The sequence below is a fragment of the Capricornis sumatraensis genome, chromosome 3 (genome assembly GCF_032405125.1).
Source record: "Capricornis sumatraensis isolate serow.1 chromosome 3, serow.2, whole genome shotgun sequence".
Lineage (NCBI taxonomy): Eukaryota > Metazoa > Chordata > Mammalia > Artiodactyla > Bovidae > Capricornis > Capricornis sumatraensis.
Genome location: NC_091071.1, coordinates 14,786,491 through 14,801,487, shown reverse-complemented (window position 1 = coordinate 14,801,487; position 14,997 = coordinate 14,786,491). Strand labels below are relative to the sequence as shown.

Here is a 14,997-nt window from a genome sequence, read left to right as displayed (position 1 = left end):
TGCTGTTTGAAGTTGGTAAGATTTGGAGTAGTTTGCTGTGTGGCAATAGAGAAGAACAGACTCATTGTCCTGTGATCAGGCAACAAATGCCGTAAACGTTTTGGTTTTCCTACACACATGTATCTAAAATCTTTTAAAATGATTTAATTAATTAATTTCTTTTTGGCTGTGCTGGGTCTTTGTTGCTATGTATGGGCTTTCTCTGGGCTTCCCTGATAGCTCAGTTGGTAAAGAATCCTCCTGCAATGTGGGAGACCTGGGTTTGATCCCTGGGTTGGGAAAATCCCCTGGAGAAGGAAAAGGCTACCCACTCTAGTATTCTGGCCTGGAGAATTCCATGGACTGTATAGGAGTCCATAGAGTCACAAAAAGCTGGATATGACTGAGCAACTTTCACTTCTGGGGCTTTCTCTGGTTGCAGTGCCCAGGCTTCTCATTGCAGTGGCTTCTTTTGTTGCAGAGCACAGGCTGTAGGGCATGCAGGCTTCAGTAGTTGCAACTCCTTGGCTCTAGAGCCCAGGCTCAGTAGTCCTGATGCACGGGCTTAGGACTGCTGCTCCATGTCATGTGGGATCTTCCTGCGTCAGTGATCGAACCTGTGTCTCTTGCCTGGGCAGATGGGTTCTTTGCTGCTGAGCTACCAGGGAAGCTCCCACACTCGTATCTTTAAACAGGTAATTTGAAAACAAAATGTCAAGAATTTTAATGGAATTTTTTTCAGAGAGTAGGCTTCCCTGGTGGCTCAGGTGATAAAGAGTCTGCCTGCAATGCAGGAGACTCGGGTTCAATTCCTGGGTCAGGAAGACCTCCTGGAGAAGCAAATGGCCATTCATTCCAGTATTCTTGTCTGGAGAGTTCCATGGACAGAGGAGCCTGGTGGGCTACAATCCATGGGGTCGCAAAGAGTCGGACACAGCTGAGTGACTAACACACATTTCTTTGCACTGGTTATTAAAGCAGAACAAGGGCAAGAGAGAATATATTTGAGAGAGATTGAAAAATGGTTGGCTTGGGGACCACATTAGCAGATAGACACAAGGTATGGTTTGGGGTTCTATATATTTCATGAAAATTATGCTCCTGTGTCCTTGAAAACAGTTTGTGCAGACATCTTTGACTGTACTTCTCAGCTATTTCTTAGGATAAACTTAAAATAAATTAAAACACATTTATTTATTTGGCTGTGCCGTGTCTTACTTGCAGCACACGTTTCCTTAGTCGAGGCATGTGGTCTAGTCCCCTGACCAGGGATCAAACCTGGGCCCTCGGCATCATTAGATGTGCAGAGTCTTAGCCACTGGACCAGCATGAAAGTCCCAAGATAAATTCTTGGAAGTGGAAATTCCTGGGCAAAAGCATTTGAGACATTTTTTTAAAGCAAAATAATATTCAAAAATCACCAGATGTCCCTGTACCTGAGTTGTCCTTATTGATGGCCACACCAGAAGACAGCTCCTTGGGCGGGAGGGAGGGACATTTTGCAAACCGTGCTTCAGGGAGACATGTTCTGGGAGGTAGGTCCTCAGTCTATTCTTTGTTTTTCATAACGTTTTGGCCAACTCTAAAAGCAGGTGGGCAAACAAAGATAACTTTGGGATATGGACCTTGATGGTTTGGGCCAGGGAGCTGGGCAGGGAAGAAGCCCAGGCTGTGCGCACACAGCCTGGATAGGAAGGTCAGGCGGGACTGTATGCTCACTGAGCCTCCGCCCTCTTCCTTTGAGTCTGACAGGCTTCTGCCTCCTACTTCTCTGTTTTTGTCCTTCCTGGCTTTAGTGGCTTCCTTGAAGTGGCTCAGTGGTGCCTGCGGCCTCACGGTTCCTGCTGCTTCCAGCTATGAATCACAGAATCCTTCTACTAACAGGTGTGCCTGGAGCTGGGGGTCCTCTGGGGAGGAGGAGGGGAGTTTGTGAGTTTGTGAGTGGAGACAAAGTGTCCAGAATACTTAGGAGTGAGACTGGGGAGAGCCAAAGGGGATTGGAGGAAGGTAAAGGGATTCACGAAGTAGAGCTAGACTGAAATGGGATGATCACAGAGGCTTGGATAAATGACTTGGTTCATAGAGTATGCCCTGGTTTCGTTGGTCCTGTCTTCACAAATGAGGAAACTGAGGTGTAGAGAGGTGAAAAGACATATTGAAGGGTGCACAGTATATCTTGGCTTCTCTTCTCAGAGTGCTTTTTTCTTGGATTCCATCTCACCTCCTATTTGTCTCCTCTTTTCCAAGGACCCAGGTGTAAATGTTTGTCGAATGACTGACTGACTGAAATGATTCAAGTTCGTTTTCCTTTTTTGTCTGTTTTGTGGCGTGTGAGTCAAAGACGGGGAAAGAAATGCTTGTGAGTTGCACAGGGAGGAAATTACCTAATGGAGTCTTTAGGAACTTACTGTTGGGCAAATCAGTGGAGTGGGAACCTAGGGTGGGGCTCAGAGAGGGGCTGAATGTACTTGTTGATGGACATAATCAATAAACAAGAAAAGAGGTTTGTTTGTTTGTCTGAGTCAAACTGAGGACTATAGCCCAGGAGACAGCCTCCTGAGAATTCGGAGGAACTGCTCCAGAGAAGCAGGGTTTTGGGCATAGTTTTATATCTTGTCAGAAGAAAGCACATCAAACAAGTCAGGGATGCATTCTTTTGAGGTTTCAAAAGACATGAAAGCCAAACAGATCATCAGGTACACAGAAAGTTGGTATGGGCGTGGCACCTGGGAAGGAAGTCTTATCATCAAAGCAGGAACAGCATTGGCATCCCAGGAAAGGAAGTATTTCACCTTTGTTTTTTTATTTTAAAATTTTTATTTAGTTTTGACTGCACTGGGTCTTCACTGCTGCATGCAGACTTTCTCTAGTTGCAGCAAGCAGGGGCCACTCTCTAGCTGTGGTGCCCGAGCTTCTCATTGTGGTGGTTTCTCCTGAGGCAGAGCGCCGGCTGTAAGGCACGTGGCTCCTGTGGCTGTGGCGCCTGGGCTTAGCTGCCCTGCAGCATGTGGGACCTTTCCGGACCAGGGGTCAAATCTGTGTCTCCTGGATCAAACCTCCTACTGGGAGATCTCCTGGAGGAGGACATAGCAACCCAATCCAGTACCCTTGCAAGAATACCATGGACAGAGGAGCCTGGTGGGCTACAGTCCATGGGATCACAAAGAGTCGGACACAAGTGAAGTGACTTATCATGCACAGAAGCCAGAATGACTTCCCATAGCTCAGTATATAAAAATTTCTTCCGTTATACCCGATATTGGTGTTCTAAGGCGAGGAGTCAGCAAACTGTGGTCTGGGGGCATAATGTGAGGACTCATTATGTGTTTTTGTACATGGGCCCCAGATGAATGTTTGGAGTTATGAGATCCAGATGAATATTTGTATTAATCCATGACAAGGAACACTAACTTTAAATCCTGCAAAATTTCATCTGTCTCATCAGCAAAATCGTATTAAAAGAACTTTTACTCAATTATTCTATTTTGAATTTCCTTCATGAAAAATGCATTTTTTCTTTTCGTGAAAGTGAAAGTGTAATCGCTTAGTTGTGTCCAATTCTTTGTGACCCCATGGACTGTAGCCTGAGAGGCTCCTCTGCCCATGGAATTTTCCAAGCAAGAATACTGGAGTGGGTTGCCATTCCCTTCTCCAGGGGATTTTCCTGACCCAGGGATTGAATCCGGGTCTCCCACGTTGTGAACAGATTCTTTACTGTCTGAGCCACCAGGGAAACCCCTTCTTTTCTTATATAAATACATACATAACTAGATTCCATTTGCCTCTTGGTCCACAAAGCCTGAAATATTTACTATTGAGCCCTTTATAGAAGGCTTCCCAAGTGGCGCTAGAGGTAAAGAACTTGCTTGCCAATACAAGAGATGTGAGAGACATGGATTCGGTCCCGGCTTCAGGAAGATCCCTTGAATAAGGGCTTGGCAACCCACTCCAGTATCCTTGCTTGGAGAATCTCATGGACAGAGGAGCCTGGTGGGCTATAGTCCATGGGGTTGCAAAGAACTGGACATGACTGAAGGGACTTAGCATGTTCCCCTTTATAGAAAGAGTGTGGTGACCTCTGCTCCAGGCTGGGACCTGAGGGGAACCCATCTCCATGTGGGGTTAGGGTGAATCCTGACAGGAATATACTTGGGGCAAGAGAGCAGGCTGCTTTCTTTCTTTTTTTAATCTTTCTTATTTTTTAATTTAATTTAATTTTTTGGCCAAGCTCTGTGGCATGTGGAATCTTAGTTCTTCAACCGGGGATGGAACCTGTGCCCCTGCATTGGAAGCTCAGAGTCTTAACCACTGGACCACTAGGGAAGTCCCAGGCTGCTTTCTTAACTGTTTCCATATCACCTCCTGACTTCTACCCCCTTGTTCTCCCTCCAGCCTTGGCCTTATGTCATGGGTTCAACCTGGACACGGAAAAAGCAGTCATCTTCCAAAACAACGCAAGGGGCTTCGGGCAGAGCGTGGTCCAGATTCAGGGATCCCGGTAAGGGCTGCAGGGGCACTCCCTGCCCACACGCTTTCCCTCCAAGATTTAACATACTTAGCTAGGACGTGGAAGCAAGCTAGATGTCCATCGACTGATGAATGGATAAAGATGTGGTAAACGTATACAATGGAATATTACCTAGAGTCTATTATACAGGGTGAAGTAAGTGAGAGGAACACAGATCTTATATTAACTCATGCATATATGGAATCTATAGAGACAATTACTGATGAACCTATTTGCAGGGCAGCAAAGGAGATGCAGACATAAAGAACAGACTTGCAGACACAGCGAGGGAAGGCTAGAGTGGGACAGTTAAGAGAGTAACGCAGAAACATGTCCATTACCATATGTAAAATAGACGGTGGGGATTTGCTGTATGACTCAGGGAACTCAAACTGGGGCTCTGTGACAATCTAGAGTGATCGGATATGCTGGGAGGTGGCAGGGAGGTTTAAGAGGGAGGGGACATATGTATACCTATGGCTGATTCATGTTGATGTATGGCAGAAACCAACACAATAATATAAAGTAATTATCCTCCAATTAAAAAAAAAAGACAACATACCTGAAAAAAATAGAAATTTCCTTGATTTGCTTTTTTTCTTAATTTATCAGAGTAATAAATTCAAAAGATATGAAAGAGTGTGATAGAAAACCTCTTCCTCCCTCTCATCCCCCAGCTCCCTCCCCAGCAGGGTTCCTGGTAAGTGGTTTCACATGTGTTCTTTCAGGGGTGTTTACACTGCACAGACTGCAGTTTTCTAACCTCCATCCTGCACATAATTTGTAGCACATGTTGTACTCAAACCACAGCCTGTTACCTATTTTTGTAAATACATTTTATTAACAATTGGCCACTCCACCCCCTACTTGCCATTTATTATTATTACTATTATTGTGATTATTATTTTCTAATACTTAAATTTTCTATTGGAGTATAGCTGATTTACAATATTGTGCTGGTTTTTGATGTACAGCAAAGTGGTTTGGTTATACATGTACATAGATTCATTATTTTTGAGACTCTTTTCCCATATAGGTTATTACAGAAAACTGAGTAGAGTTCATTGTACTATATACCATAGGTCCTTGTTTTGGTTATCTAATTTATATACAGCAGTGTATGTGTGTTAATAGTAAATTCCGAACTTATCTCTCCCGCTTGCATTTCCCTTTTGGTAACCATAAGTTTGTTTTTGAAATCAGTGAGTCTGTGTCTGTTTTGTAAGTTCATTTTTATACCTTTTTTTTTTAAACTGGATTCCACATATGAGTGATATTGTATTTTTTTTTCCTGACTTACTTCACTTAGTAAGACAATCTCTATTCATTTATTATTTATGGCAGCTCTGGAGCACAGTAGCAGAACAGGGAGGCTGGGACACAGACTCTATAGCCTGCAAAGCCTAAAATATTTACTTTTACAAAAATAATATTTATGGAAATAATGCCTTTTTTTGAGAAAAAAATTTGCCAGCTTCTGCTCTAAACTGTCTTTTGCAATTTTTTTTTTAAATTAGCAGAGCTTGCTGATTTTACTGAATAAGTAAGAGCTTCCTTGTTCTTTTTTATGCTGACATCATATTCTATTTTTATTATTATCTATTATTTGGAAATACTGTAATTTACTTTTTTCTTACACTTAAATCTTTTCTGAGCAGACATTGGATTGTTTCTAAACTTTTGCTCTATAAACAATGCTGGCATTTTGTACATGAGCAAATATATTTTGGAAGTAAATTCCTAAAACTAGGATTGCTGGATCCAAGGGTACATGTGCATATGTAATTTTAATAGATTTTTCCAGATTACCGTCTATGATGGTGGCAACACTTTGCACTAGCACCAGAAATTTGTGCAAACACTTACTTCCCCACCAATTAGCCAACCTAAAGTGTTAGCAAACTTAACGATCTTTGTAAATCAAATAGGGAAGAAACGGTATCTCAATTTAGTTTTAAATTGCGTTTCTTCTTTTAAGAGAGATTTATTTCCTTTTCTGTGAACACTTTTTTCCCTCCTTATCTGTGGTCCATTTCTCTCTCTCTTTTTTTTTTTCTTCTTGATTTGCAGGAGATCTGACTACTGAGGAAATAGTCTGGGTGTTCATCTCCCTCCCCCAGTTTATCATTTATTTTTTGACTTTGTTTTTGGTAGTAGATCACATACAGAAATTTATTTTAAATGACTGTTGGGGAGACTTCCCTGGCAGTCCAGTGGTTAGGACGCTGAGCTTCTGTGGCAGGGGGCATGGGTTTGACCCTTGGTTGGTGAACTAGGATCTCCAATGCCTTGTGGCATGATCAAAAAATAAATAAAAAAATAAAAAACTTGTAGGGTTGACTGTATTCATTTAAAAATGACTTCTGGATATATTATGTCCTCCTTAGAGGGACTCTTCTCACTCCAAGATTAAACATTTTCCTATTTTAAAAAATAGAAAAAAAATTTTTGACTGTGCCATATTGCAAGCAGGATCTTAGTTCCCTGACCAGGAATTGAACCCACGCCTTCTACCGTGGAAGTGCAGAATATTAACCACTGCACTGCCAGGGAAGTCCCCAGACATTTTCCTGTTTGGGAACTGTGCATGGACTAACTTGTTTAATCATGATAATAACTTTGAGGTAGGTACTACTGTTCTCTGTATTTTAGAGATGAGAACATTGAAGAATAATAAGGTAATTAATTCAGTCCTTCAAGGTCACACAGGAAGTACAGGTGGGACTAAATTTTGATTTCAGACAGTAAAACTCCACGGCCCCTGTTCCTTTCCACTCTGCAGTCTTGCATCCTTGCCTGACACGGGAAGAGGGACATGCTTTCAAGTTAGGGAGGTAGACTGTCTACCTTCACGATTTAGAAATTCTTGAACTTACTGAAGTGACCCTTGGGACCATAAATGCAAATGACTGGATTACGAGAATAGTCACAATAAACAAACAATGGTTAAAAAAGAAAGTCCTCATTTTTTCTTTGCTGAGCCTTCTTCCTGTTGGGGGGAGGTGGGGAATCCCTGTGAGGGGGCTCCCCACTTTTCCTCTGAGTGGCAGAACTTCCATCGTTGGTCTCCTCCCCAGTTGTCCTCATGTCCTCTTATCCCTTTCTCTCCAGGCTGGTGGTTGGAGCCCCCCAGGAGGTAAAGGCTGCTAATCAAACAGGCGGCCTCTACCAGTGTGACTACAGCACGGGCAGGTGTGAGGCCATCCCCCTGCAGGGTGAGTCCTCGACCTCTGCACACACCTGGACTTGTCAGGCCTTTGTCCTGGGGTCTGTGGTGGGTGGCTCAGGGGGGCAGCTCCTCCGCCTCTGAGCTGTATGCAATCACTGTCAGGCACCCCCCTCCTTGTCCCTTTCTATGACCTACGTGCCTCTTTGGATCTGTCAGACCTCCGAATCTCCCAGGTTGAGGTGACTCCTGTCCCACTCGTGTTGTTTAATCACTAAGTCATGTCCAACTCTTGGAGACCCCATGGACTGTAGCCTGCCAGGCTCCTCTGTCCATGGAATTTCCCATGCAGGCATACTGGAGTATGTTGCCATTTAGTCTTCCGGGGATCTTCCTGACCCAGGGATCAAACCCTGGTCTCCTGCCTTGGCAGGCAGACTCTTTACCACTGAGCTGCCAGGGAAGCCCATCTAGCTCTTACAGAGCCCCTTCCATCCCCCAAGGCTGACCATGTGTGTATCTGTCCTCTCAGTTCCCCCAGAGGCTGTGAACATGTCCCTGGGCTTGTCTATTGCATTTGCTGCCAACCCTTTCCGGCTGCTGGTAAGTTGCCTTGGGTCATGGGAGTGTTCCAAGGGAAGGAGTTGGGGGCCCAAGGCTGCTAGGCCTGGGGTCTTGATGGGTGGAGATGCTGGGTTGAAAGGACAGGGAGCAGGGACAGCCTCTCCCACTGTTTCCCTGCCCCTTAGGCCTGTGGCCCCACAGTGCACCAAATTTGCAAGGAGAACACTTATGCAAATGGACTCTGCTTCTTGTTTGGATCCAATCTACTCCAGCAACCCAGGAGGATCCCAGCGGCCCTCAGAGGTGGGTACAGAGGAGCAGTGTGAGACGAGGGCCCTGGGCAGGACTGGGCTGAGGGACTTGTAGTCTGGGGGATTATTTACAAATCTTGGTGCAGAAGGGTGAGGAAACTGGGTTCCAGTGTTTCTCTTCAATTTTCACTCTTAAACATTCCAGGCTTTTCTTTCTTTTTTAGGAAAATTATTTATTTTTGGCTGTGCTGAGTCTTCATTGCTGGTTGGGGGTGTTTTTCTAGCTGCAGCGAGCAAGGGCTAGTCTCTAGGTGTGGGGCTCAGGCTTCTCATTCTAGTGGCTTCTCTGGTTTCAGAGTATGGGCTCTAGCGCACGTGGGCTTAGTAGTCGTGGCGTATGGGCTCGCTTGCCCCGCGGCATGTGGAAACTTCCTGCCCCTGGGATCGAATCCATGTTTCACTGGGAGGTCAGATTCTTAACCACTGGACCACCAGGGAAGTCTGCAAATTATTTCTTATTCATTTTTGGGCTCCAAAATCACTGCAGATGGTGACTGCAGCCATGAAATTAAAAGACGCTTACTCCTTGGAAGAAAAGTTATGACCAACCTAGATAGCATATTCAAAAGCAGAGACATTACTTTGCCAACAAAGGTCTGTCTAGTCAGGGCTATGGTTTTTCCAGCAGTCATGTATGGATGTTAGAGTTGGACTGTGAAGAAAGCTGAGCACAGAAGAATTGATGCTTTTGAACTGTGGTGTTGGAGAAGACTCTTGAGAGTCCCTTGGACTGCAAGGAGATCCAACCAGTCCATTCTGAAGGAGATCAGCCCTGGGATTTCTTTGGAAGGAATGATGCTAAAGCTGAAACTCCAGTACTTTGGCCACCTCATACAAAGAGTTGACTCATTGGAAAAGACTCTGATGCTGGGAGGGATTGGGGGCAGGAGGAGAAGGGGATGACAGAGGATGAGATGGCTGGATGGCATCACCGACTCGATGGACGCGAGTCTGAGTGAACTCCGGGAGATGGTGATGGACAGGGAGGCCTGGCGTGCTGCAATTCATGGGGTCCCAAAGAGTCGGACACGACTGAGCGACTGAACTGAACTGATGAGGTAGCTGTGATAACTCTATTTTCCCTGCCTTGAGCAGAATGAACTAAAGTTTCCCACGCCACTTTGTCCCATGTTTTCCTTTAGTTAAGTGCATGGCTGTCATCTTGTCTACCTTTCATTCTCATTGCTCAGCAGACAGCTGATTAAAAAAACAAAATGAACCCGAGTCTCTTGTACTTAATCAGTTCTTTTTCCTTTTCCCCCAGAGTGCCCTCAGCAAGACAGTGACATTGCCTTTCTGATTGATGGCTCTGGTAGTATTGACCCAGTAGACTTTGAGCGGATGAAGAAGTTTGTCTCAACTGTGATGAGTCGATTCCAAAAGTCCAAAACCTTGGTGAGTGCAAATGGGTAGGTTAGGGAACAGCCTGCCTAAGGTGGGTCCTGTCCTATTTCCTGTCCAGATGGTGCCAAATTGCCAGCTGATCAGCATCTTCTTTCATGATTTGCTGTCTTGCTCTGACTGGATGCAGCTTCAGCCTTTTCCCAGCTCTCTGGAAAGCAGGCACAGTAATTGATAGGGGTTGGTGTGGGACATGAAACCCATATGTTATCTCTGGCTAAGTTCTAGTGCTGAGAAGTGGGAACGGATGGCCAATCGCTGTCCTCCTGGTGAGGCAGAAGGGCTGGGATGGGGCAGAATTTGGAAGAATTTGGAGCCTGGAGTATTTCAGGATTTATGGAGAGCTTTCTGGGAGATAGCTAAGTGGGAGGAGGGGGGCCTGCTCCAGTCTAACACCAGGTGCCTGTTCCCAGTTCGCTCTGATGCAGTACTCGGATGACTTCCAGACTCACTTCACCTTCAATGATTTCAAGAGAAACTCAGACCCGGAATTACTGGTGAGGCCAATAAGACAGCTGTTCGGGAGGACGCACACAGCCACGGGGATCCGCAAAGTAGTGTAAGCTCTTCCCTCTTTGCTTAGGATGAAAGGAGGAGGTTTTTTGTTTTTTGTTTTTTTGTTTTTTTGGCTGAGCTTTGCAGGATAAAGGGGTATTGTTCAGAAAGGGCTGGGGTAGAGGGTATTTCCAGTGGATGGGGCGGTTTGAGTTAGGTGTGGAGGAGGGACTGTGCCTGGTATGGTCATGACATACAAATTGTGAGTAAAGGTGAGAGTAAGGGCTTCTCTGGAGGCTCAGTGGTAAAGAATCCGCCTGCCAACACAGGAGGCATGGGTTCCATCCCTGGGTTGGGAAGATCCCCTGGAGAAGGAAATGGCAACCCACTCCAGTGTTCTTGCCTGGGAAATCCCTGGACAGAGGAACCTAGTGGGCTATGGTCCATGGGGTTGCAAACAGCTGGACACGACTGAGCGACTAAGCAACAACAACAGGGCAGGGGTTAGGGGGAGAGAGAGCAAGGCTGGAGGGAGTGTAGAAAGATCAGTTGAGGCCAGGTTAGCAAGGCAACTGAAAAGCCAATGGATCCATTGATGTTTTCAGCAGTGGGAAGATGTACCCATATCTTGTTTTGGAAAGTTCCCTCTGATCTATATATATATATGTGTGTGTGTGTGTGTGTGTGTGTGTGTGTGTGTGTGTGTGTTTAGAGGCAAGGGTAGGAGTTGAGACAAAAGTACAGGAAGATGAGCTGGAGAGCCAGTAGGAGAGGTGTGATGAAGGCATAAATAAGCTATGAACTTTTTAATTTAGAAGGAATAATACTCAATTTAAAAAATCACCCTATGCCAAAGAATATAAAAGCAATGAAGGCTTCTTTTCCTTCCACTTTCCTGTTCTTCTGCTGCTCTTCCACATCTTGGCAGACCTACAGTTCAGTGTTTGTCCCAGGGAAGCACAAGCACCTTCTAGACAGAGTCCAGTTACATCTGTAACTGCTGATGCTCCTCCCCTGGTATTAAGCGCATCTCTCTGTCTGCTCAAATTTGACTTTTCTCTCCTTTACCCTGGATAGAAGAGAACTGTTTCACAGCAGCAATGGAGCCCGGAATCATGTCCTGAAGATCATGATTGTCATCACAGATGGGGAAAAATATCTCGATCCTTTGGAGTATAGGGATGTCATCCCTGAAGCTGATAGAAAAGGGATCATTCGCTACGTCATTGGGGTAGGAAATGTGGCTCTCTGACTTGATACTTGTGTGGGTTTCTACTCAAACTCACCCTCCTTTGAACTTGCAAGCATCAATAAAGGGGGCCAGAGTAATCTCTGCTAGCACAGATGCACCTGTCTCAGTGAACTATTGTTGCAATGATGCTGTATAACAAATGATCCCAACATTCAGTGGCTTAAAATGGTAAGTGAGTCTGTCGGTCAGGCTGGGCAGTTTTTCTGGTCCCAGCTGGACTCACTCATGTGTCTGTAATCAGCTGCAGGCTTGTTGGTGGTTCTGCTGATCTTGACTGGGCTCTCTCCATGTCTGAGGGTTGCCATGTTTGTCTCCTGGGGCTGGGGTAACTTGATGCTCCTGTTCCATGTGTCTCTTCCTCCAGTGGGCTAGCCTGGGCATGTTCTCATGGTGAAAGCAGAGGAGAAAAAGAGCAAGTAGAAATGTTGCAAGCATTTTATCAAGCCTCTGTATCACAGCCTCTGTATAACATTTTTTCAAGCCTCCTCTGTATAACATCTGAGAACTAAAGCAATACATGTGGCAGAGCCCAGAGACAATGAATGGAGCAGAATAGTCTTCCAGGAGGAGGAGGGCACAGCAAAGTTTTGGGGAAAGGGCTTGGATACAGGAAGGGGTAATGGGTTGGGAGCATCAGTGTCATCAAACTACTACAGTATTTTGTATGACATAGAAAGATGTATCATCTGGGGTCCCTGGCTTGCCAAGTGGGAAACAACTTCATATGAAGGAGAAAGCTCCCTGTCCTCTAAAAAGAGGTCAGTTCCATGCCAGGAGGCATGGCACAGAAAATGCACCAAAGGCTGAATTTCAGCCCCAATTTCCCCCTTGACAGAATGTAGAGTGTACAACCCGCTCCACTGTACCTGGCAGCCCTGTCCCTGGGGCCTTCTAGTACATTCCTTCCTTGGACAGATATTTTAAGATTCTTTTCCTGTAGAATTTTCTTTGCGGGAGGAGAGTGCTACTTCCAGAAAGTGTCTGATTCGACCTCTGTTTTTTGGTAACAGGTGGGAGATGCTTTTAACAGTAAGAAATCTCGAAAGGAGCTCGATACTATTGCATCTAAGCCGCCTGCTGATCACGTGTTCCAGGTGAATAACTTCGAAGCTCTGAAGACCATTCAGAACCAGCTTCAGGAAAAGATCTTTGCGATTGAGGGTAAGCTAAGGTTTTGTAGTCCTGGAGCAGCTCCAAAGGCAGCCCCTTACCCCCAAACACGTATTTCCCTCTAGAAACAAGGACCTCCTAACCCTTGGCATTCTGACCCTCATCATCAACTCTCTTCTTCCTCCAGTTCTCAACAACTCTGGCCTCTCGCTCCATTTCTTTGAAATAGAAAGATCTAATTTTGCAAGTCTTGGCTACAGGCTGCAAAATTAGGGGGTAGGGGAGACAAATCCCATGTGGTATTTTCCCCAAATTTGGATGTGTTGCCAACATTTGTCTGTTTGGTTCACTGCTGCATCTCCAGTGCTTAGAATAATGCCTGGTGCATGAAGCATGTTCAATAAATGTTTGTTTAAGGAAAGAATTTAAAAATTGGGGGAATGTTCACATACAGTCTGGATTTATGGTTTCTCTTGAAAATTTGGAAGATTAGACACCTTGAGGACCGTATACCCACTGGACAAAAAATAGTTGGAACCAAAGAGCCACCATCCCTTTAAAAGGGGCATATGCGGCCTTCCCTGGTGGTCTAGTGGTTAAGACTCCATGTTCCCAATCCTGGGAGTCAAGGTTTGATCCCTGGTCAGGGAACTGGATCCTGCATCCATATCGAAGAGCCAGTGCAGCCGAATAAATAAAAATAAGTATCAAAAAGGGGCCACATGCCGACAATGGTCCATATAGTCAAAGCTATGGTTTTTCTAGTAGTCATGTGAGAGTTGGATCATAAAGAAGGCTGAGCATCAAAGAATCGATGCTTTTGAATTGTGGTGCTGGAGAAGACTCTTGGGAGTCCCTTGGACAGCAAGGAGATCAAACCTAAAGGGAATCAACTCTGAAAATTCACTAGAAGGACTGATACTGAAGCTGAAACTTTAATACTTTGACCACCTGATGCAAAGAGCTGACTCATTGGAAAGACCCTGAGGCTGGGGAAGATTGAGGGCAGGAGAAAGGAGTGACAGAGGATAAGACAGTTGCAGGGCATCACAGACTCAATGGAGATGAATTTGAGCAAACTCCAGGAGACAGTGAAGGACAGAGAAACCATAAATTGTGGTGCAGTTTATGGGGGTGCAAAGAGTTGGACACAACTTAGTGACTGAACAACAGCAATATGGCTAGATAAGCAACAAAGATATAAATTATAGCCATTATCTTGTAATAACCTATAAAGGAGGATAATCTGTGAAAATACTGAATCACTATGCTGTCACCTGAAACTGACACTAACACTGTAGATTAACTGTAACTTAAATGAAAAACAAAAGCATAACAGAGGAAATGTAAAAATAAGGAGAGTGGGTTGTATGGCTCTCATCTGAGGCTCCTTTTGTCTGGTTGCTATAGCATTTGAGTTTCCAGCCCCTGTTCTCGGTTCTTCTGCTTTCTTTAATGTAGAGTGTTCTTTTCTTCACAGGTACGCAGACAGGAAGTACCAGTTCCTTTGAATATGAGATGTCTCAGGAAGGTTTAAGTGCTGCCTTCACCTCCGTAAGTGGTCTTTTGTTTAATTGCAGTCAAGGGGTGAGACAAAGCGGGAGAAGAGGTGCGAAGGTTTGGGGGCTATTCTCTGTGATGGGTACCTGTTGGGAGGTACATCTTTTTTCTTTTTTTAAAATTGAAGTATGGCTAATTTACAGTATTGTATTAATTTCTGGTGTACAGCAAAGTGATTCAGTTCTCTCTCTCTCATATATATATATGTATATATATATTTATATTCCTTTTCATATTCTTTTCCATTATAGCCTATAATAAGATATTGAATACAGTTCCCTGTGCTACACAGTAGGACCTTGTTGTTCATCTGTTTTATATATAGTAGTTCAGTTCAGTTCAGTTCAGTCGCTCAGTTGTGTCTGACTCTTTGCGACCCCATGAATCGCAGCACGCCAGGCCTCCCTGTCCATCACCAACTCTCGGAGTTCACTCAGACTTGCGTCCATCGAGTCCGTGATGCTATCCAGCCATCTCATCCTCTGTCGTCCCCTTCTCCTCCTGCCCCCAATCCCTCCCAGCATCAGAGTCTTTTCCAATGAGTCAACTCTTCGCATGAGGTGGCCAAAGTACTGGAGTTTCAGCTTCAGCATCATTCCTTCCAAAGAAATCCGAGGGCTGATCTCCTTTAGAATGGACTGGTTGGATCTCC

The 14,997-nt window shown here is 44.9% G+C and overlaps 1 protein-coding gene across 1 annotated transcript in view; it reads left to right on the top strand.

Annotated features, from left to right (window-relative positions):
- Window positions 1-1,791: 1,791 nt before the first annotated feature.
- Window positions 1,792-14,997, top strand: part of ITGAM (integrin subunit alpha M) — a 44,299-nt gene continuing 31,093 nt past the window's right edge. Inside the window, exons 1-10 of the mRNA XM_068967899.1 lie at window positions 1,792-1,863; window positions 4,372-4,477; window positions 7,598-7,701; window positions 8,185-8,255; window positions 8,402-8,519; window positions 9,792-9,922; window positions 10,342-10,487; window positions 11,501-11,654; window positions 12,686-12,836; window positions 14,266-14,339. Of these exons, the coding sequence (XP_068824000.1) occupies window positions 1,836-1,863; window positions 4,372-4,477; window positions 7,598-7,701; window positions 8,185-8,255; window positions 8,402-8,519; window positions 9,792-9,922; window positions 10,342-10,487; window positions 11,501-11,654; window positions 12,686-12,836; window positions 14,266-14,339 (1,083 nt within the window). The 5' untranslated portion in view covers window positions 1,792-1,835. The remainder of the gene's footprint in view (window positions 1,864-4,371; window positions 4,478-7,597; window positions 7,702-8,184; window positions 8,256-8,401; window positions 8,520-9,791; window positions 9,923-10,341; window positions 10,488-11,500; window positions 11,655-12,685; window positions 12,837-14,265; window positions 14,340-14,997) is intronic.